General features: G+C 45.1%; 1 protein-coding gene across 1 annotated transcript in view; it reads right to left on the bottom strand.

Annotated features, from left to right (window-relative positions):
* Positions 1–261: 261 nt before the first annotated feature.
* The window catches only part of LOC307079224 (metabotropic glutamate receptor 4-like), a gene marked incomplete at both ends in the record, with an annotated part of 98,569 nt that continues 74,970 nt past the window's right edge, over positions 262–23,860 (bottom strand). Inside the window, 5 exons of the mRNA XM_079741399.1 lie at positions 262–311; positions 2,562–2,808; positions 7,224–8,159; positions 9,230–9,366; positions 12,420–12,620. Of these exons, the coding sequence (XP_079597525.1) occupies positions 262–311; positions 2,562–2,808; positions 7,224–8,159; positions 9,230–9,366; positions 12,420–12,620 (1,571 nt within the window). The remainder of the gene's footprint in view (positions 312–2,561; positions 2,809–7,223; positions 8,160–9,229; positions 9,367–12,419; positions 12,621–23,860) is intronic.

The raw sequence follows: 23,860 nt of genomic DNA, 5'->3' as shown, positions 1-23,860 counted from the left end.
CCCAAACCCCCCAAAAAATACCATTTCTTTGCAAGCCATAATCTCTATTCAAAAACAAAAAGACATGACATCTTCTTCTTCCTCCTCTTCTTCTTCCTCTGCACAAGGAGTGACATTTCCCCGTCCCCATTACCCCACGGTCCCATCTCTCCCTTGGAGCTCAGAGTTTCTCCGGTATTTTTAGCGTTCTCTCCAGTGTCAGGTGCTCGCTCCTCAGGCAGGCTTCTCGCTCGTGGCTCCATTGTGCAGCTCTCTGGTCGGTTAGATGGCGTGATTACTGTAGCTTATGTATGTCTGCTTGGAGGCCAATGCTGGAGACGGGGACAGCCCGACAAAGACGGAGACAAAGAGAGAAGGAGAAGAGGGACATTCAATGTCGCACTTACACAGTTCATCGCAACTTGTCAACCGCTACGTAGTCTGGACTATGTGTCGATGTACAGTGAAATCTCTATAGATAAACGTTTAAATGGTGTCTACTGTAGAGTCAAACCAGGATGTCTAGACACCTGATAGAACCCGGTGTACAAATAATATTAGAGCAGTGTTTTTGTGTCGGGACTTCACTCAGTTGTCACACCTAGGACACATTGTAAGGCATCGGAGTGGTATTGTTTTGTAAAATGCACTAGATTTCATTCAGATGCAGGTCTCACACCACATGCAAAGAGCTGACATCATGTGGGCACCAGGCAGAGCATGCAGTATAACAGTGCCTTCCTGGATCTATTCAAGTCACCTCAGCGAGAAAAACACAAATGTTAGCAAAACATTTGTGTTAACATCATAGCTGTGTTTAATACAATGGTGTTTTATTTTATTGATTAAATTCCCTGTTAAAAAAAAAGTAAATGACAATGGCAAAACTGAACAGGGAGTTTCCACGTCACCAAATCTGTCTTTTGACTGCTTTTCACGACCACTTGTTGCAGGAAGACAACACAGTGCACAATAAGTTTGATGTGCACATGCCTGCCTGTGTGAGTGTGCATGCAGCTGTATCACTGCTCCAATATGAAATCATCCTGTGCGTGCATGCTTGGAGGTAATCACCCGGCCAATCTGCCCACGGAAGATTTGATTGGTTAAGCCATAGAGGGGGCGAAGGCAATCAGAAGACAGTTGAAAGACAGAGAGAGGAGGTGGGGGGGGCTTAAAGGAAAGAGATGTGTGAGGCTGCTAAAAGTCATTAAGTTTCTCTCGGTGTGGGTGCCAGGTTAGGAACGTGCGCGCGGGTTACACGTTTTCCTCTGCACTTCACCCAGAACCGCCCGCCGTGTGGCAGCCTTGATAAATGGACCTTATTTGAATATTTATGCGCTGCCAGGCCAAAAAAAAAAAATAGATGGTCGAGGAAGAATTGGATCTGGCAGACCCATCTGTCTTTCCCTGCTCCCTCTTATTGTTGTTGTACGTGCCATTACCACAAATCCCCCCTTTTGTCAGCGGGGGGAACAAATCGTAGGGGACATGCAACCATCACTTGTCTGCTGCAGTCAGGCAAAGTGCGGTGATCGTCCGCACGTTAGGCTGCCATGCTGATTGGTTGTTTGAGGCCTCGCACAACAACATACCCCCCCCCCTCCTCCCAAGTTAATTTCCCATTGGTCAAAATGTATTTGTGAAAGGAGCGGGGAGAGAGAGAGGAGGGGTGGGGAAGGAGAGGGAGGGTGGTTTAGGATGTCAAATATTGAGGGGGTGTCGTGTCTTAGCCGGAGGCTACAAAAATGGTGCTCTGTGCATCTCTTGGGCAGGCGTGGAGGAGTGCCCCCCCCCCACAGTGAAACATAGCATAAATGAAGAGCAATGTGGTTTTAGAGGCAAGGAAGAGAGGCAAGCTGGTGGTCCACCAGTTTACCTGGTTCTTTACAGTCCCTCACAGGGCTCCCCTCCCTCAACACAGTCTGACACACAAGCACAGAGAGCAGCCGTTAGTGGTAACACAGAGGGGATCTGCTGGTCCCCAGCAGTAGGGAGTCATCATGAGTGCATGCACGTCCTGCCACTCTCTCTCTTCGCTCCTACGCTGGTTAACACAATGTAACGTCGGGCCGAGGCGGAACGTCTGCACGCGGCACGCCCGCTCTGGGTTTTAGCGTCCCCGCCAGGGCTTGCAGCGGCTTGGGAGATATGCACGTTACCTTGGTGATTGCATTTCGCAAACAACGCCAGTGTGACTTGAAAGTGTATAAAGCTGCGTGATTATGAAGCCCGGTACTATCCCCGGCAGATTAGCTACTCTGTTTCTATCGGCTGGTCCTGCCCTGCCTTTTTCCCACATCCATTCAGTAGGGGGGAGATAAGGACCTTAAGGCGCGGCATTACTTCAGTCGGGGGTCAAAAGTGTATCGAAACGCATCGTCTGCTCATTTTCAACCATTTAACTAAAAGATGAAATAGATAACTTCCTTGCGTATGATATATTCATCCTTTTTTCCGGTCGCTACTCGAAGCAGATAAACGTCCTGAAATCATTTGTCATCGCCAGGACATGTTCACGCGCCTGTTCACAATTTCACTGAAACCCTCAGATTCTCCTCCGCCGCCTCCCTGACGCTCACCCTGTGTCTCCAGGCTCTCGCACAGCTCAGACTTGGCCTCCCCGTTGGGCCGCAGGCCGCCCTTGGGGTTGAACTTGTTGGACATGGTGGCGGCGGTCACCACCGCCTTCAGGCTGCGCTTGTGCTTGGGAATGTTCTGCTCCGGGTGGAGGAGGACCACGTAGACCTTGGGCATGTACAGCATGCCCAGAGAGACGGAGGCGCTCAGGCTGACCGAGATGGTCAGGGTGGTGGTCTGGATGTACATCTGGGAGGTGGGGGGGGGGGGAGAGAGAGACAAACAGGCACAGTTAAGAGCGCCGTTTCCCAACATGTTTCTTTTTTTTTGACATTGTATTGGTTTTATTAGCAGTTGTCAAAATGATTAAGTCTAAAGTTGCCGTACAAAAGAATTTAATTGAGTACTGTCCGAAGTGTTAAGGTAAGCACAATCTCATGTTTTTCACTAAACTGAAAGTGTTGTTTATTGTTCATGTGTACACCAAAAAACATGCACGTATAAGGTACATTTTCATTGAATTCTCTCCCCAAAAATGTTTGTGCTGGTGAAAGTGGTACTTGGCTGATAAGAGATTTTGGAATAGCGATAGTTTGAGAACCACTGGCTTAATAATAAACAGATCAGGTAAAGTCAAACACATTCACGCGCACACACATAAAACAAAACAAATACGGGTCTGCTGAACAACAACGTGAAATGCAGTCAGGAGTTATATAAAGTCCTGCCTTTCCCTTTCGGCAGGAGCAACCAGTTCCTCTTGGTTTAAACAAAGGGGGTGTAAGATCAATCGTAAAAAACATGTGACAGCCGTCTCACTAATAGACGTGCCTTAGGTTGGGACTGACAGTATATTTGCAGAAATCATAAATGAGTTGTGTGGCATGGGAATAACCCCACAGGACTCACTAGCCACGAGCAACTATAAATAATGTTTTGAAGCATAACATATGTTATTTGGACCTGCTCATGCTATCATTAATCTTGCTGTTTTCCAGGGAAAGGGGACAGATTTCTACACAACCTAATACCAAATTAATCCTGGCTAGCTTGGCTACCCGTGTTTAACCAAGCGTGACTAGGACCCCCCCCCCCGCGCCCTCTCCGGTGTAATGCTATCTTTTTCTAACCCTTCGCATGTGTAATCCGTCAAAAGCAAATCAATGAAAGGGCAAATCGATGCACATGCAATATAGTTTCACGGAGAGAAATTTGCGGACAGACGTGAGACATAAAGGCCCGGGGTTGCAGGAGGCAGCCGTCCCTCTGCCTGCCGCTTTGCATTCATGTGAGCATCCGCAAACCTGTGAGGCAGAATGCAGCCGAGGTAGCTCCCGGCACCCTGACAGCTGAGGGAGCAGAGGTGTGCGAGATAACTAAGAGTTATGGAGCACTCCCCAATCCATTCCACTAGCACAGGCAGCAGCACATAGCAGCAGCAGCAGCTCTCTGCTTTTTTAATTATATATATATATACTATGGTGGAGGTAGGGAGCCATCTCCACAGAAGATTACACAAAAGTCCTCAGGTGAGTTAGGAACGATATTGCCACCCTTCGCTCGCTTTCCATCTGCAGTGCAGTGTGATGCAGGAGGTTCCTGGACCGCGTACCTCAAGCCCTTGGTCGAGGAACATGCTTTACGGTTGCCAGTCTTGCTTCAGTAACAGACCGAGAACCGGACCGTGGATGTACTACCCCACATCCCCGCAGGCATTCGGTTATGGCACTCCTTTGGAGCAGGGTATGCTACACTTTGTCAAAGGCATCAAAGGTATCGGGCATCAAAACCTGATGTTTGATGCCTGGTGCATCAGACCGGCCTTTGAGCGAGACATGGGTTTGCCCGGAAGGCCCTGAAGCGATAGGGCGGTGGCATCACTGCTGCATGACTGCACCAAACCCCTGCCGTTCTCAGTTTTTTCAGATGAAATTGGTGTGGGTGGTTTAGACGCAAACAAAACAAAGACGTTGAACGTTTTCCCCCCGTGATCGTTCTTTGTATTTGCTGTAAATTGTAAGATTGAGCCCCTTCTCGTTAGTAGGCGGGGGACTTTCAGAATTCCAAAAAATGAAATGACTTCTGTCAACGCGAAGTCAAGTGGCTCTGCGATTGTGTTAGGCAAAGTGACTCTCTTTGGCTGGCGTGAGTGAGAGGGGTTTGGGAGTGTTTATGGTAAGATGAGACATGCCCCCCCAGCAGGACGTTCTGTTAACCAAAGAGAGAGTTACGGGCTGGACAGCATATTTTATTGGTAGGACGTATCAGTTATAGGATGGGATTTCATTGATACAGTTATTGAAATCAATAAACTTTTATTAACTCATCATCATAAAGCTTCCATGAATATCTCAAATGATCACCGAAATCAGCTACATAGTCACGTCCTTACTTTGACAATAAGCTATAGGCCTACAAGTATTTGCATTGTTGTCAAAGATATGTCGTCGTGTTTATCAGTGACAGTAATGCATCATTCATAGGAACCTGATGGAACATTTAGAAACACAGTTCAAAACAATGTCAAGGTATTACGACTATCACCAGAAGGGATTTATGTTTCCTCATTGACTTGCCATTACAGTGGGCCTTAGATGTTTGCTTACCCGCTGCAGAGATTTATAATCACACATTGTTGATTTAGTAGACGGGTGACCCTCAACAAGCAAAAACCCTGCTAAAATAACATTCATCACCCTGTGGCATGTATTCAGCTCTTACTAATCAGATGGTTGACGTTCATATTCCTCCACCTCCATCTCAACACTGTTCTTGTTGCGTTGCAGTGGGCTGAGTCGAGGGCACGGGATAACCATTAAACATATTCCCAGATATATCTGCAGCATTCCGGAAAAAAATTACGTTTGCATCGTCAAATGGAAATGTTTGTCTGATGTATCGTTTTCATTGTTAAAGTCTGTAGGTGAGATTTAAGAGCTATCATTTGGGGGTAATTTGTTAGAAATGGCCCAGCTATCCATCAGCTATTAGTGAGTGAAATGCTCTGTGAGAATATTTGCTCTGAGTTTACTGGCCTGCCTCTGTATCAGGCAGTTTCCATTAAAGACTTATTTTAGACTGCTAATTTCTGACAAATAAGGGCATCTGATTGGTCTGGATAATATTGCCTTCAATCCCAGGTGCGGAAAATAAATCTCTTCCTAATGGCTGAGAAACGTAGGCAGGGAGGGAGCAGAGAGGCAGGGGACTTTTTGGGTTGTTTAGTTTTAAAACCTTGCTACTCTTACTATTCACAACTCTCATGTCCTACCAAGAGCACTGTTAAGGTGAAAAGTGGCATGGTTCCTTACAAACCAACAACAAGCCCTGGGATCATTCAGGATGTTAAAGCCCTCCATAACAGGAAAAAGAGGGCTTTCATGCATGGCGGGAGATGGAGAGGAGGTCAAGTCAGCCCAGAAGGAGCTGGAGAGAGACCAGAGGGCCGCAGAGGCCAGCTACCGGGAGAGGATAGAGGGCAAGCTCCAGCAGGCGCACACCAAGCATGGTGTGGAGGGGGATGAGGAGGATGACTGGACACACAGGCAGGAGCACCTCCCCCCACCACCACCACCACCACCACCACCACCACCACCACCACCACCACCACCACCACCCCCATCGCCTTTCTTCACACCTCCGCTGACCTCCCAGTATATTCTTCATAATTTTCAACCTTTTATATTCTACTACTCTCCTGTATGTTCAACTGCATTTCCTGTCCGGGATCAAATAAAGGACTATCTTAGCTCATTGAATTGCCTCTAGATGATACAAAGTAAAAATGAGTGAAATATGAGACATGGAATATGGAGACTCTATGGTCAAAACATGGTCTCAAAGTGAAGCTGCGCTGTGGAGGAAACCCGCTCTGCAGCCTTTCAGACCGCGTGGTGTTGGAAACATGCTAACGGCTGCTTTTTAGAGGGTTATCGTACAACTCTATATTTGTTAGCTCACTAACAGCACACCCGAGCTCTTATGGAAGCCTTATATGCAAAGCTGTGCAAGAATATGGCCTGACAAAAGTATAAGTAGCAGACCTTTGAGGCATTTGGGTTTTAATATGGCAATGTTTTTGGGTTCTTCAATGCAAGAATGAATCAAAAGCTATTCAATTAGTAGAATACACACTTTTGGGAGGTATTTATGTACGGTGTGTGCTTAACCTTCCATAGGCTCTATTGCTTAATTCTGCCATTTCCTCCTAATTGTCTTCCTCCACGAGCAAGCATCATTTCTATCCATCTGCAGGGATTTTGGGGGATTTACTTTTTTCGGTGTTCCCCCACATAAAGCACACACACACGATCTCACACACACACATATACACACAATCAAACAAGTTCACACACAATTTAAGAAACTTTGGGGCACACGACTTAGGCACACGCGACTGCTCTTAATGATTGCAATTCCCTCAGTTATTAATCTTATGATTTATGGTGACACCATACAAAAACGCAAAGAAATGATGACTTTTTAAACAAACCAGAAAAACTGTTTCAAGCGAACAAAAATGAACTTCTAGGAGTGTAACACCTCTCTTTGCTTAGAGTCATTGCACGGCCAAAGCTCCCATATATATACAATTGGAGAAACACGTGTTCTATGTTCAAATAACAACGTGCCATCATTGCGTCATGATTCGACCCATTGTTTACCTTTTCTGCTGACTGAGAGGTCCCGAAGAAGATGGGGATGAAGGCCAGCCACACGATGCAGGTGGTGTACATGGTGAAGCCGATGGGCTTGGCCTCGTTGAACGTCTCCGGCACGCCTCGGGTCTTGATGGCGTAGACGGTGCAAGTGACCATGAGCAGCATGCTGTACCCCAGCAGACAGATGAGGGACAGGTCCGAGATGTCGCACTTCAGCACCCCCCGGGCCATCAGCGGGTTGGAGGTGCGCTGGTCCTCGTAGTCGATAACGGCCTGGGAGGGGTCCACGCCGAACCAGATGCACACCCCCAGGAGCTGCACCGAGATCAGGGTGAAGGTGATGACCAGCTGGGAGGCGGGCGAGATGAAGCGCGGGGCGCTCACCGACATCTTGCCCTGCTCGAAGATCCGGTAGATCCGGTTGGTCTTGGTGAGCAGCGCCGCGTAGCTGATGCTCATGCCCAGGCCCAAGAATATCCTTCGCAGCGAGCATATGCCCACGTCGGGCGTGGAGATCATCAGGAAGGTGGTGGCGTAGCACAGGAAGATGCCTGTCAGCAGCACGTAGCTGAGCTCCCGCCCGGAGGCCTTCACGATGGGCGTGTCGTTGTAGCGGATGAAGGTGAGCACCACGAACATGGTGGCCATGATGCCCAGCACGGCGATGAGCACGGGGAACACGGCCCAGGGAGAGCTCCACTCCAGCTTGACGATGGGGATGGGGTCGCAGCCCGTGTGGTTGGGGTTGGGCCTCAGGTCGAAGCGGCACATCTTGCAGCTGTACGTGTCGGCCTGGTACTGGTAGCCGTCGCAGTTCTCACAGTGCCAGCAGCACGGGATGCCCTTCACCGTCTTCTTGCGCTGCCCCGCCTGGCAGGGCTGGCTGCAGATGGAGGAGGGGACGTCCTGGGAGGCGCCGGGCCACTGCATCTCGTTGGTCTGAGGGGAGGATGTCGGAGTTGGTCACGCTTGCACCATTTCAGACAGCCCGACAGAACACCTTGTTTGTTATATTCTGTCATTGCTGACGTTTTCTTGCAAAAGTGTACCCTACTTTTGAAAATATGCATATAATCCTTGCTCATTATCTGGCTTCATGATAGAGATATCGAGCAGACGATATCTGCAAACCATTCACGTGAACCGAAACAATAAGTACATATCTCCGTGGACACACCATTCAATGTCTGTTTGTTTCAGTCTCCTCGGGTATTTTAAACGGTGAAGGCGGGCGATGAGAAGGCAGTCACAGTGGTGTTCACCACTTGACACAAGCCTGATCCTTTTCAACAAAGACATAATTGTTTTATAAAGCCTTGTGTCTACAGTGCTTTATCTTGCCAGAAACATCACCCCTTTTTAATTAGCTAATCAAAAGGCGCGGCGCCCCTTAATTGAAGGCAGGAAATTGAACGCGTTTGTGGCGTACTGATATCTCAGGATGGGATAATGCTTGTTCAACAGGCCTGTGCTTGTTGTGACAGTGATGAGTTATGCCAGGCTTGCCATGCTTTGCGAGGCTTAATAAACTGAAATAGCATTTGGGAAATTAAATCATGCACAATAACATATGGGTGTTCATGTGATTGTTTTGGTTTTGAAATGATATGTCCATATGGTGTCATTTATGCTTCTCCTCAGAGCCCTCTGGTGATGGCAAAACAGTGGCAATTTGCATTTCTTCTTATACATTTACCAAGGTGTTTACAAACTGTAGCCGGGCTATATTGAACACTCCAGATCCTCTAACAACATAGGACATGTGTTTTTAATTGCTATTGCACGTTTGACATTGAAATCACTGTCGGCCTATGTTACATTGAAACATGTATTGCACTAATGCAATGGTTTTCTTAAGTACTGTTGAAACAGCAGCAAGAGCTCATACTGGACACAGTGGAGCCTCTGATCTCAATGGAGGATTTCCGATTGGCAGACATCCATGTGTAATATCTGTTACATTATTCAGAAGGAAAACCATGGTAATTAACATTGAAGGACAACCGTACGTCTAAGTGGAGGTGATCGGTCCAGTCGCCGATGATCTTGTACTCCATGGTGTTGTTGGTAATCTGGTACTGGTAGATCTCATAGCGACCTGGAGCATCTCCGTTCACGTTGAACACTACCGGTGTGCCAGCAATACCTGAGGACAGAAGGAAATGTACAAAGGCTAAAGGTATTCCTCTAAGCATCGATAAGTAGCATGCCCCAACCAAACCCAACCTGCCCCTTGGTAACCTGTATCACATCAAACCCACATCTATTTATAAAGCATTATTATTTGTGCAAAGCAGCAACACAAAGTGCACATCAAGGGAAACGACCCAAACCATCAATGTCCATTTGGGTAAAAGCATTTCCCCCCCATTTTTTAATTATTTATAATTTGCTTAAACAATTGCTGTGTTATTTGCGATGAACTTCATGAGACAACTTCAATGTTCCACTTTACCTGTTTACTTTTCCTACGGTACAAACAGCCTCAGCGTTCAACGACAGCGCAGCAAAACAAACACTGATGTATGCATCACCCGCATCAGAAATCAAATGAGACTGCGAGGGGAGCTTCAGGCCAATGCGGTTACGCTCCTAATGACGGCAGGGAAATGGATGCTGACAGGCCGCTGCTCTGCTCTGCCTCTGCGGAGGGCCTGAGCCGCTGTCGGTTCGCGTTCGCACATCGTTTCCCACTCCTTCAGTGAGCCCATTGGCCTGTCGTGCCCGTCTTGACGCTAACTCGCAACGTCCCCTCTCTCTCTCTCTCTCGGCGTGCGCTAACGAACGACAGTGCTCATTCCGATTACCGCCGTCGGATCCGCACGCCCTTTCACGCTGTTTTTGGGGGGTTTTCTGACACCCATCTCGTGCCTGCATAGCTTGTTAAAACGCCTGTGCGTGCATGTGTGTGTTTGTTTGTGTGTGGAAGATGAGATTTCATCATGGAATCTTTAGGGGCTCATTTTGAACAACGACCTTAAATAATGTTCTTTCTGTGTTTATCCACTTCACTCCCCTTTATACATCCAAAATCTAAAATGGATGAAAAGTGTGTTTATTTTTGCAACGTACCAACGTGAACAAACATGGAGCTGAGAGTTTTTTTTTGCTGAAATTGTATTATGATCCAAAGTCTTGATAAATGAAAGCTTAATAAAAATGGATTCTCTTCCCTGCGCTGATAACGTTGGGATACGATTTTGTGGTTACTAAGCAGAATTCAAAACGCTGTAGGTGTTAAAGTTAACACAACCTCTTAAAAATACATTACACTATACCAGCCTAAAAAATGTGCAGAAAACAGATAAGAAGTTAACATAAAAGTGAGTACAAAAGGCAGTGCCTTGATTAAATGTTCTCACAGGCCTTACATCATGGTTAATCTGGGTGGAGAGAGCCAATTGATCAGAGTTAAAGGGGTTGTTTCTCGTTCCAAGGCTTCTTCACCCACTTTGCTTATAAAGTGTCCTGTTGCAGGTTTAGATGGATTGGATTGCCTGTATTGCCTTTCTGCTTGTTAGGAGGGTTGCTTCCCTGCCCTGATATCTTGTGTCAGGATTTGATACACATGATGGTTCTGAAATCTGTAAACGATTCTGCCAACTACATCTCTATCTCCTTGCCTTCCTTGAGTAAATAACTTTTTACCTTTCTTTGCAATAATCACCTCCAGGAATAAACATTACACTGTGCCTAATTAATGTTCTAGTACATTTCATATCACCGAGAAACCATGTGTTAGTTTGAATAAATAGCTCCCTTTCTAATTTATGACCAGACCTCTTGGAATTAAATGTGTTAAATTACTTTCTTGAGTCCATTTTTACAGTGAAACATGGTCTTAGAACCCCACCGCCTGGCGTGGTGAAGGTCCAAGCAGGACTCAAAGGATCCTGTTTGTGTAGTTATGAAAAACATTCACAAAGGCAATGCTGAAAAGGCACATCGCCCCTGAGACTACGTGTGATGCCTCAAAAGAAACAGGGAAAGTGTTTTTCCATGCAAAGCAGAGATAACATAGAAAAAAAAGCATCTAGCATGCATCAATATGTATCAGCAGTCATCAACAATATTGTAAGCCGGGCCAGGTTTCCTGTTTCCTTTAGTCAGCAGGGCAGCCTGAAGAAAGTTCCCAGCATTACGTTGGATGAAATGAACTCTTCCCGTTGTTTTTGAAAAAGCTTTTACGTTTTCAATTCAACCGTGCAGAGAGTGTCTAAAGCGAATACGCTTTTAGCGGTAATGTGTTTGTAGCATTGATTTCGAGCGGCCTTTGTTTTAGCTACAGTGCTTTACATTTCTGAGTTGCCCATTCACTCAAGTAATAAATAAATGAATACATTAAGTGTACAGGTTTTATCAATTCCATACATACTTTTTCTTAGAGAATTAATCTATGTGGTTAGACACCGGGTTAATATTGAACTGTGTATCTTATAATATGCTGCTAAAATGTGTTGTTGGTGAAGGTTGAGGGCATATTTATGTGTCCTTTCTTTCTCTGACATACTGGTCAAATTATGTCTTAATTTAACTCTTCCGACATTAAAGAAAAAATACCATTAACCAGCTCTAGATTAACATTCTGTGAATTCAATCAGACAAAAAAGATGAAAATGTTTTCATATAAATTCGATCCTATGGACCAAAGTCTTGACAGCCTGACAGTGTTCATGAATGTATAATTACCCCTGAAGGTTTGAACTGAGTCACGAAATTACCCATGCTCCACTAATGTTGCATTTTTTTGAGAGTTTGCTTGAATTTTCGGTGATGTTACCCCGCTTGTGTGTGATTAAAAACATTATCTTCGACCAGACCACAGCGAGACATGTCATCTGTCCATGGCCTTTGGCCTGGATCAATAGATTACATTACATTACATTTACTTGCTGCCGCAAGCAAATGTAATAATCCTGCTATTGGGATAGACAAAGATATTTTCTTATGCTACATATTTATAAAATAATATGCTGCAATCTTTTTTTTACATTTAATTATAGTATCAAATAATGACATGCTACATTTGCCAGTTATTTTTGACTCCTTCATATGCCATATTTCTGCTGGTTTTGGTACAATAGAAGTAAAAGTAGTCAAGTAGTCATCTGAAAAAGTAGTCAACTGCTAAAAGACTTTCCTAGTGTGTTCCTATTGGTCAGCAATTCCTGGCAACGATGGGTCAGAGGGAAGGCTCACCTGTGAAGTTGACATCGCGGATGTACTTGAGCAGCAGCGTCCCGTTGATGGTCTCCATCTTGGGGCACAGGCCCACGTTGCCGGGGCACAGGCTGCGGTGCATGTTGTGCAGGGCGTGGGCCATGGCGTACACGGCGTCGATCACAAACTGCACCTTGCCCTCCTGCTCGTAGGAGGAGTCCCTTCCGATTCGCTCGTGATCTGAGAGGGGGCAACGCGAGTCAAAACGTTTGAGCATTGATTTATTCCCCGACAATTATAAAAGATTGTTACCTTGTGCAACATGGGATCGTTATCCTTGCAATAAACCTGATGATTGCCCTGGGTTTGCCTCACTGTGTGTGTGGTAGTCTTCACCTATATGTTGTTGAATTTTATTTGCTCGGCTAGACTTTTGTCTGCTGTATGAAATGTTGGCAGGAGTCCCTGCTTGTTTTTGAAAGAAGGAGGCAAAGTCTTTCAAGGATGATTATTCACATTGTCTTGCCCCATACAAAGGAAACAGTAAAATGAATGAGAGTACAAGTTCAACAATCAATCTGAAATATGAGTGGCACACAAAAACGCGTCGAAGGGTCAAATCGAACAAATCCTAGCCCGTTGAGTGCTCTGATTCTCCATTCAATCCGTTGTTCACAATATTGAATATATTAAGAGATGGGCCCTACATGTTAACTACCAAAAACATGCTGTCTGCCGTAGCGCTCAATCAAAAGCCCCCCACCCCCTCTGCACAGCATCAAGCTGGGGTTCACATTCAGCCCTTGATCCACTATAGCCTTGACCCCACTGATAAGGGAACCACCCCAGCTAATTCAGCAAGGCTTCTCTTTTTATGGTGATACTTGAAAATATATAGATATAAAAGTACATATGTGTGTGTTGTCTGTGTATAGACCCCACACAGGGCTTCCACTTCTGAGTTGGATTACTTCCACCTCAGGGTCGTGTTTGTGCGAGGCGAGGGGCTCGCGTCTCGGCGGTGATGCATTAATCAAGGGCAGCGGGTGTGATGGAGTGGAGGAGGAGGAGGAGGAGGAGGAGGAGTAAGAGGGAGCACGACACGTCTAATCATTCCTCAACATTAATGTAATTAGTTATGACAGCTGTGTATTAATCACAGACGAGGTTCTGCGTGGCGCTTTGAGAACGTGTTAATCATCGGGAAAGGTTTCAATTACCGCCGTAATGCTTTGGTTATCCGAGCGCAGGTGAAGGCAGAAAACAGGCAGAGCCGGGGTGAGAACCTGCCGCTGGTTGGGCCGCAGAAGAACAAGATTATGTCTCACATCAAGACAATGCTGCCCGTCAGCCAGTAAAGTACCTCTGTTATCCTCAACTTTGTATTCAAATGTATCCAACTATCCATTTGTATTCAAATCTTTTTATTGTATATCATATCCGGGGGTTAGCTGACTCTAATTACGGCAAGGATACAATTTGTCAAATGTACTCACTGTCTCTCTCTCTATTTCATTCTCTCTCTTTCTCTGTGTCCTCTCTGTATCTGCTTTCTGTTTCTTACTCTCTCTCTCACACACACACACACACACACACACACGCACACACACACACACACACACACACACACACACACACACACACACACACACACACACACACACAACACTAGTTCTCCAGGTGGCCCACACAACGTTCACATTTCGGCAGCCGAAGAGAAGCCCAAATCAAAGCTGTGACACAACGAGGCGACGGCTGCAGACACAGACACGGAGGCGGCGCTCGCTTTCACACAACACACACACAGCACTTTGTTGTTTCCTTTGATGCATTATGCATGTGCAGAGAGGCGAGTTGTTGGAGTCACGAGAGGTGAAATCCCTCTGAGCCCCAGGGATCAGCCCCCTGACCTCTCCTTCTCCCCTTCCTGTTCACAACATCTTCCCTGGGATCCCTCATTGGCTTCTCTTACGGCGGCTTCGATGACGCTAGTCTCCTTTTCCTCCCTTTCCCTCGGGAGACATCAGCATCTCCGCCTAAACCTGTCAGAGATCTGTGTGATGGTGCGCCAACTCCATCTCAACCCGCCTGAGAATAGATATCTTGTTATCTATTGTCATTTGAGACACTGTTTGCCTCTCCATTAAGCCCAGTTGATTATGAAAATAAACCTGCTGCCTGCTTTCCTGAGGTAATGACTGATTACCGGCTTTCCTTGCAGACCATGCATTTATCTTCCAAACTAACAATATGGCATGGAGTTAAAGACGATCCTAAGGATCGATACAGCTACTAGTCTAGTCTTCGTGGCTCGATCATGTCGTTGCTTTACCAGCTCGTTCTAAAGGAAGCGCTCATTAGCCTCTGCAGATGTGTTCACAATAAAGCAGTGGGTCCCCGCGTCAGACCAACCAAGTGGACGCCTGGCACGTCACTCCTCATTCCTGCTTCAGCGGCCGCACACGGCGATCAAACCCTCAGGTGCTGGCGTTCCGTGTTCATCAGCGTATCTTCACCCCCGCAGACGGCATCGCTCAACATTAAACTCCGCCCGACCTGCCCTTTGTTGTTTACTAATGAATGCATGGGGCTGTGATGGCTTCCTGCAGCCCACGTAGCAGGCACCTGCCACAGTCTCTCACAGCCTGTAAAGAGACCACCAGGAACACCTTAACGTTCAGCTCTGTGGCACTGTGGTTACGGGCTACACCGGGTTCATGAAGGCTCGATGGATAACTATGTTTCATTCCACTGTTCTCTGTTCTGCACTCTTAGCTGATGCCTCTTGGAAAGCCGTCGTATTGTCCCATTTACAAGGGTCCCTTGGGCCCCAATGATGGCCACCATCAAAATCAAATGTGTTATTATTGTTCTTACTACACAGCCAATTATTCTAACCAATTGTGACTTCACCGTTGTTTCCACAATTTCCAACCTTCACGATGATTGATTTTAAGGATACAAAAATAGAAATAAAAAGTGAAATACAAATGGGACAAACAAACCCGACATATGGTTCTCTGGCACTTCTATCAGCCGAGCCACTGCTGGTGAATCAGAGCTTACGATACTCCCACAAATAGCACATTACAGCTTCCCTCGACATGCTCACTTTCACACCGCTAAAGCGCCGCCGCTATGCTAACCCGTGACAACACTCTGCTTCCTGTATTATTATTAAGCACGGAATGAGGCATGAATCTAAAATAAATCATTTCTTGCTTACACACTTACTTCCACAACCAGTAAATGGAACCTTTTGAATTTGCTACTGTAAAGCTCCTGCACCAACACTGCTCACTAGCTGTTTCCTTAGTGTCGGAAGTTTGACGTTTGTCACCTGTGTTAATTATGCACCATACACGAAAACAAGCGATCAAAATGACAGACAACTATTTTCATACAGTCATTCTAATTGGGATCATGTCGATCAATATGTCCTCCTGTCCTCCTACGAGAACAGATGGCTGAGCGTGAGCAATCATCACCCATGTGACAACCATTTTGTTTCACCTTTGTGACTGGTTGCCTATATACGTATTGATTACCAACCTTGGGAAAATAAAGTTATATTTTTTAACCAGTTAATCCAGGATCATAAAGCCTGTATGAATCAACACGGTAGGAATGCATGAGGCAAAGTATCTAACATGTGCTTTTCGTGGTCCATCTTCAGAGCATTGTATTGTCACTACAGCAGACCCCCGCCCCCCCTTTCCATAACCCCACCGTTGCATAATGACGTCCCCTAGTATAGGTGCAGTCAGATCCACTTTGCATCGCAGTCGTCTTTTCCTAAGTCCTTATGAATCCTCCTTTATATATTTTCTTGACTTCAATTTAGGGTCAAGAAAAGGTGGTTAGGAGAGAACATACAACATACTTTATTTGACTATGCAGCCGGCGCTTTTGAGTAAACCTGCAAATTCCACCTACCCTGAGTTAGATCTCTGTACCCGGGTTCACCGCCCTGCACAGGCAGACACCTGGGTTCATGCGTTCGTTCTGAGGGCGTGTTAACTTCTTAGTAACGTGCTTTACAAATTGAAATAACAGCATGCAAGAAAGGATACATTTGAAGGTGTCCAATTTGCAGCAAGGTAAAAATAACAACATAGAAGCATAATGATACACAATCATCTCTTCTGCACGTCAAAGGCACAACGTCCCACAACTTAAATTATTCTGAAATCCAATCTAGAGTGAGAAATGATTTAATTTGGTTTAATTAACAGGAATTTACAAGTTTGTTTGTTTTAGGACTAGGAAGGTATATTTCCTGTCTTTTAATGTAATTACACTATCATTATTATGATGTCGGTAGCCTAGTGATACTTCACCAGAACATAAACCTTATAAATCATACAAATTTTGAAAAAGGGAAGTATGTTTTTGACTAATGTAACATTACACAAATAAATTTACATCCAGATAATACAACAAAATGCGGTCATCACCCATTTATTGTTGACATTTTAACTTTGATTTGTAAACATTTATTTTAGCTTAGCTAATAGAGTAAAAACAAAGTAAGAACTATTGTGTTATATTCATGAAAGGTATATGGTAATTGATGAAACTTCCAACCGTAATCCGACAGAAGTGAACTCCTAAGGAAGAGCGGCTGGTGTGATGTTTGCTTTCTGCAGCGATGACGGAAACGAAAGCTAATCTAGGAAGCTACAGATCCACCCAGTGCCGCTTCACTCCACATGCCCATTCCTTTTAGGAGTGGGAAAGCCGAACCAACAGCTGTGACATGTGTACAGCAAAGGTGTTAAGATTAAGTGGATTAATATGGCGGGAATATGTGAGTGGATTATAGATGTACTGCAGTTCCAGGGTGGAGGGGGCTAATGCATCTCTTGCAAGATTTCAAAAAAGTTATTAAGATTGAATGAATTTCAAAAATCTGGGAAGCCTGGAGAAGTGAATGGAACACGGGAAGCCCTTCCTGCCTGCTCAGGCCTGTAGTATGTCAGCTGGGAGCGTAGTACGGAGTTGACAGTCCAAGTGTTTTTAGAGTGCACTGCAACGTATTACAACCTAGATACTTTTCAAGTTAAACCAAGGTTAAACTAGGTTTGCCATTATGATACACAATTCAGTGATAATGTTGCGTTATTTTGTTGATACTTAATTCCAACCATTGAATGACATCAATATTAGGTATTATCCACAGATCTTATAAGGGGCTCCAAGAGAAAATAAACTGTAGACTACAATAAACCCTAGTTGGCGCTGTTGGCTTCAGACAACTAGCCGTTGACAACAACATTAAATATAAGTAAATCAAAATATACAGTGCTAGGCTATGGTTTATGTTTTCACATTCGTCGCCACGGCAACCGAGCAGCCAGGGGAAACCAATGCCCACGGCGGCGGGACCCTCTCGATTCTAGAACTCCTTTTGGAAAAACCTGGCAACTGGTAGAAATCCGTAGTGAAACACCAAGTATGGAGACACTTCCTGTTCAACAGGTGGCTCCGCTTCTATTCAGAGGAATCAGTTTTGTTTGTGTTGCTTGAATTATCTAGAGCATACTCCAAAATCAATGCTTACTTGACTCAGCGGAAGCAATTTAAGAACCTTGAGAAGGCACTGAATGATTTTGAAGTCTTAATTCCACCAGTTAGGATAGAGAAATTGCCAATTCCAAGTAAAGCACAAAAGCTTTATTCTATTTGTAATGCTGTATTTTCCTCGATTGTCTTCCCTAATACTCCACCATCCTCTCTCTCTCTCTCTCTCTCTCTCTCTCTCTCTATTCCACACACACATAGTGTTGTACCTGCATTACAAACAAGGTATTCTCAGACCCAGAAATCCTCCTGTTACTCCTGTTCTGAGAGGATACAGCAGAGCCTGGCTGGAATCTGAAACCTGTAAGGTGCAGAGTTCTACCCATATGATATGTTTAGGGGAATCACCTTCAGTGTTCCCAGGCTCTGTTTGTCTACTGTTCCTCTCTTACAGTACCTCTTACCTCATATAAGTGTGTTCAACTGATTGGTCAGCACATGCAATCATGCACAGACACACACACACACACACACACACACACCCACACACACACACACACACACACACATCCTCTTGTCGTAGGACGTACTTCTGTATCTAGTTTCTAGTTTCTGTTTATTCAGAAAAACATCTAAAAAGAAAATAAAGTAAAAAAAAAAAACTAGCGTTCAGTTTTAATGATTAGATCTTGATTATGAACATAATCCTTATATGATGCTGTCATTTTTTATGACGCGCTTACGAAATCCTCTTATATATTAGGCATTTGGGGACATGAAACACATGTCACTGATAGATAGAACATCTATAATGTTTAAGATGTAATGCGTTTCCATATTCATCTTGCAGTAAGAAACAACCAGGGTTAACGTACACAAAACTCTGTGGGTGGTTGTGCACTTCATTAAAGCAAGCCTGGGTGGTTTGTTAAGAGGGCTGGAGCCCCTAAACCCCCAGGTCATCCGGTGGGCTTCAGCCAGTGAACTCTGCACTATTTCTCCCCTCCCTGTGTCACAGGGGCTGTGTTCATTCAGACGGTCCTAATAAGAGATAGACACTGAGTTCAATCAGCTCCTGTGCAGCTGCTTACACTATATCAGGAGAGGGGCTTTAGTTAATAGACATGATCGGTATCGGGGCTAGTTGCATAATAAATAGGGCGCGCACTGAGCTCCTCTGTTGAGAATAAAGACGAGGGACGATAGGAACTAAATATAAACAAACAAATGCATTCATTCATTAGCTGTGTCACCTTGATAAATATTGTATAACTGATTATTTCAAGGTATTCATTATCGCGCACAACACCTGTGTGCGAGTGTCTATTGGACCACGTCTTTTGTGGCCTTGGAGACACTACATGCTGTGTGTCAGTGACAGCAGTGTTTGGCATTCAGCTGCTTATGTCGACGTAAACCAGATCCATGGATGATAACTACCCTATTTTGTATTCCATTCTCTTACCTTGCTGAAAACCTCTCAACAACGCATCATTATTAACACCGAGGCCCAGACTCATGTATAGCTATGGCTAAATCCAAATGTCCCAAGACACATGATACATCTTCTGAGCACCTGTGTGCATTTTCTATCCTCCTGCATTTTAAATGAATCCCTACGTATCAATCCGATGTAAAGCAACCCTGCATCGTTCCACCTCATGTGGCTCCGAACGTGTCCGAGTGAGCCGGGCTACTGGCCTAACGGAGGGCGACGAGCACAGGGTCACGTGACCGTATCTGACACCCCCAACCCGCCCACCGCTCACGCCGACTGTGAGGGATGGAACCACACCAGCCTGTAAGTCCGACATCTCGCCCCCCCCCCCCACGCCCACACCACAGCCCACCCCACAGCCCACCCCAACCACCCCTCCTCTCCCTCCCCGAGTGTCAGTCGAGGCAGTGTGCTGACCCTATGGATGCCGCCGTGAGAACGTCTGACCCCCCCCCCCCCCGACATGACCGCTTTAATCACAGGAAGATTTGCTGATGTGTTCCGTCTGGTTCCGGCGACATAAGTATGAAGGACGTATTCATCTTAAATGGAGCGTGGCGCCCGCTCGGGCGTGAAGCCACGGCAAAAAGAGCCATTCATGCATCGCCTCTCAGCTGTGAGATTTTCCCGCCTCTCCGCTTTCCCCCGAATGAATCAATGGATCCGCTTGATTGGCCCTAGAATACGGTGCGAGCCGCTGTAGGAGCAGATCCCTCTAAACCGGCAGACATTAGTCTCAATGTACCCACGGAGCTACAACGTATAAACCCGCTCTTCAGAGCCTGCCGCAGCATTGTCTTTAACTGCTGCACATCCACCAACCTCTGGTGTTAATACCCCGTGCATATTTCATCAAAGCACATGAATCCTTCCTGGCCTTTTGTGAGGCCTCATGTATAATGCATGGCTACGATGCCCCCCCGCTATCTGCACTATAATGTCTTGACTCTTATACGGCGTGGTGTTTTGTATTTTCTACTATGTTGGCGGAGGGGGGATTAGTGATCCCAGTTCATTAGCGCTGGATTCATGGGGGTAGAGGGGGGAAACCAACCAGGGAACAGCCTTTAAATAAAATCTATTTCTACTGTGTGATTAGAAGTCGTATGTTTCTGGCTGCACCTAAACATGGCGTCTGCAAATGGAGCGGTGTACAAAAACGTACACACATCTCCAACGTCCTGCATGTGTAGTGGAAGCCGTCAGCGGTGGATTAATGAAAACGGCTGACATGTTAGAGAATAACGCCAGCACTTGCACAAGTACAATGGCGTGCACTCGGCATAGCGCTGATACCAAAATAGACAGCCCTGCTATCCCCTGCTCATCTCGTCATACTGTGAAGGCGAAGTCTGGCAGCTGTCACTAAAGGAATGCTTATAGCGAAAAGAGTGGGTTTAAAAAAAAGTAAAGGGCAGGAATTTGCAGTTTTGTAACTGCCTCCGTTTACTTGTACATTCAAATGACAAGGGGGAGCGGGGGGATGGGGGGGGGGAAGTGGCACCCCAAGCGTTTGAGGAAGTAGGATGAGACTCATCCTGGCCTCATTCTCCTCATTCAGACTCAAAGCTTACTCACCTGAAAGCAGTGGGTTTATTTTTAGTTTCAGGTTTTAGCAATAAATACTTAATGATGAATGTCAACTCAACCGTTTTTTTTTTTTTTACCCTTTTGACAGACGTGTGTGTATCTTGCACAGCAGGGCATTTTCACTACATAAATTTCCAGTTGCAGAGATTGAAGAAGAACCACAATTCTATATGTCTATTCTTAAAAAAACGATCCAAATTAATTCATTAATTATCAACGTGAGGAGATGAATCAAACCTGTACAAATTCTTACCATTGCTGGCAATTTGTCTAGTTAATTGTCAAGCTTAGGGTTAAACGGTGTGAGCTTTGAGGATTTCAGATTCAATCTGCTCTGTGAACCCAGATGAAATGAGCTGCATGGTTCAGCTCACCCCTAGTCAGAGCAGTGGATGCATGAAACCAAAGCCTACAGCGAGGGGAAATATGTGCACATATACAACCTCAAACACTCTCTAATCTAAAAAATGTGAAGAGAATTTAAAGTAAATGCTATATGCCTTTTGCTTCAATCATCCATCTAACAGTGTTGTAAAGTAATTAAGAATGTGTTTTTAAGCAGCTTTAATGATCCGAAAGACATTTTGAGTTATCTAGTTTAATGGCCCACATCCAACTTGTGTTGTAGGGTTCTTAGTCCGATGGGAAGCCTAACCCTTTTTTAATCAAATATCTAGTGCAGCCGTAACCGTACACTGCCTTTTATATAGCCTATGGAAACAGTCTGTGGACACCGTTAAGCTAATGACGCACAGGCTAGCCCAGAGGTCAGCTCCTATCAGGAAAAACATAAATCCCCGGGAAACCGTTACTACAATCACATACTGTCCCCGAAAGAGGTGGACATACAGTGCCTGCTTCGAATGAGCGTTACGTTATATGATATCACAAACTGCAGTATATTGGAACTCGCCCTTGGTCCTTGGTGGGTGACCAGGAGTGTGAGGACTGTAAACATACACTAGCCTCCGGCTTCAGGCTTGCTGGGTTGTTTCCCTTCAATCTATTTTTACATCAATATGCACAGCGTATGTATATAATCCAACATTCATGAGGGGACGGATCAGTCCAGAAATGTCAAATGTATGGTTAGAGACCAGCGTAACAGTAGACTTCTCCTTTCCCTTTTGGACTGAAATTAATGGATGTTGTGAGGAGAATCAAAAATACAAAGCATGGACAGCCTCTGAGTTGTTGCTGTTTGGTATTGTGGCAGGGGCCCCTAATGGTAATCACCATGAGGCAGACTAGTGGCAGGGGCCCCAAATGTTAATCACCACTAGAGAGACTAGTGGCAGGGGCCCCCAATGTTAATCACCACTAGGCAGACTAGTGGCAGGGGCCCCAAATGTTAATCACCACTAAACAGACTAGTGGCAGGGGCCCCCAATGTTAATCACCACTAGAGAGACTAGTGGCAGGGGCCCCCAAAGTTAATCACCACTAGAGAGACTAGTGGCAGGGGCCCCCAATGTTAATCACCACTAGAGAGACTAGTGGCAGGGGCCCCAAATGTTAATCACCTCTAGGGAGACTAGTGGCATGGGCCCCAATGTTAATCACCACTAGGCAGACTAGTGGCAGGGGCCCCAAATGTTAATCACCACTAGACAGACTAGTGGCAGGGGCCCCCAATGTTAATCACCACTAGAGAGACTAGTGGCAGGGGCCCCCAATGTTAATCACCACTAGAGAGACTAGTGGCAGGGGCCCCCAATGTTAATCAACACTAGACAGACTAGCCCAAAAATAAATAAATTAGATAAATCTATATTTCATTGTCATTTTGAACTGGTTAATTCAGTTCTTCAAAGTGACTTTAAGTAATTTGTTCCATTAAAATCTCTTTATTATCGCTTAACCATGTGTGTTCTCCCATTTCACAATGAGCGAGCACAAGAGGCAATTGTTAAATGCAAGTTTGCGTTAAATTGATTTCTTGGTTGAATCTGTTTCCCCAGTGTCTGGAGTCTAATATTTTTGGGTTGAGTTAGGTTAACACACACAGACACACAGACACATAGACACACAGACACACACACACACACACACACACACACACACACACACACACAAACACAGTGCAATACATTTCAATGGATTATATGACAACAAACGAAGGTAGAAACTGAAAAACGGAGAAGGATACTAAATTATACTAATATTCACAAGAAAGGACACAAGACAGGAAATTGCACCAATCTGGGTAAATGTGTTTCTGCACTCTTGGGGCTAATCAAAGAATGGGGAACACTGGCATTATACCTCATAAAAAGCCTGTGACAATTGATTAAAAGCAGTCACACTGAAAGCATCAAAGCTTTCCTCTGAAGCGTGAAAACGTGGTCTGTTGTTGTCGTTGCCAGGAATCTGGTAGTGTTGTCAGGGGACAGAGTTTAGATACTCGTGTTTATTTAGCACTCAGGTTGTCTTAGTCTGTTTACCGTTAATGTCTCCGTACTTTAAAGCTGTTCGTTGGTAGGTCAGTTGATTAATTGTATAGGAAGAACGTGTCCTTTACATGAAGATGGGTAAAGAGAATTTATCAAAGAGGAGAGGTTTCATATTTGGTCTTGCTCTTTCTTTACTTAAAATGAAAAGCCATGCATTAGTGAAATATGAAATATATTGAATACCAAATATGGACTAGAACTAAGGCTGAATAAAGCAAACCTGTATATAGGCCGCACCCTTGTAAAGGCTGCAGTAACAAATGCCCAATTTAAAGCACATCATATCATACCCAAAGGCCCCCAGTGCTGCTGAAAAGCCTCACAAAGACTCTTAACTTTATTTCAAGTGTTTTGAATTGAAAAGCTACAGCATAACAAATCAATGAATCTGTGAAAAGCCTTTGAAATCCCTGTGT

This window comes from Pollachius pollachius, assembly GCF_949987615.1.
Source record: "Pollachius pollachius genome assembly, chromosome: 8".
Lineage (NCBI taxonomy): Eukaryota > Metazoa > Chordata > Actinopteri > Gadiformes > Gadidae > Pollachius > Pollachius pollachius.
Note: the sequence above shows the minus strand (reverse complement) of the source record. Positions and strands in the feature narration are given on the sequence as shown.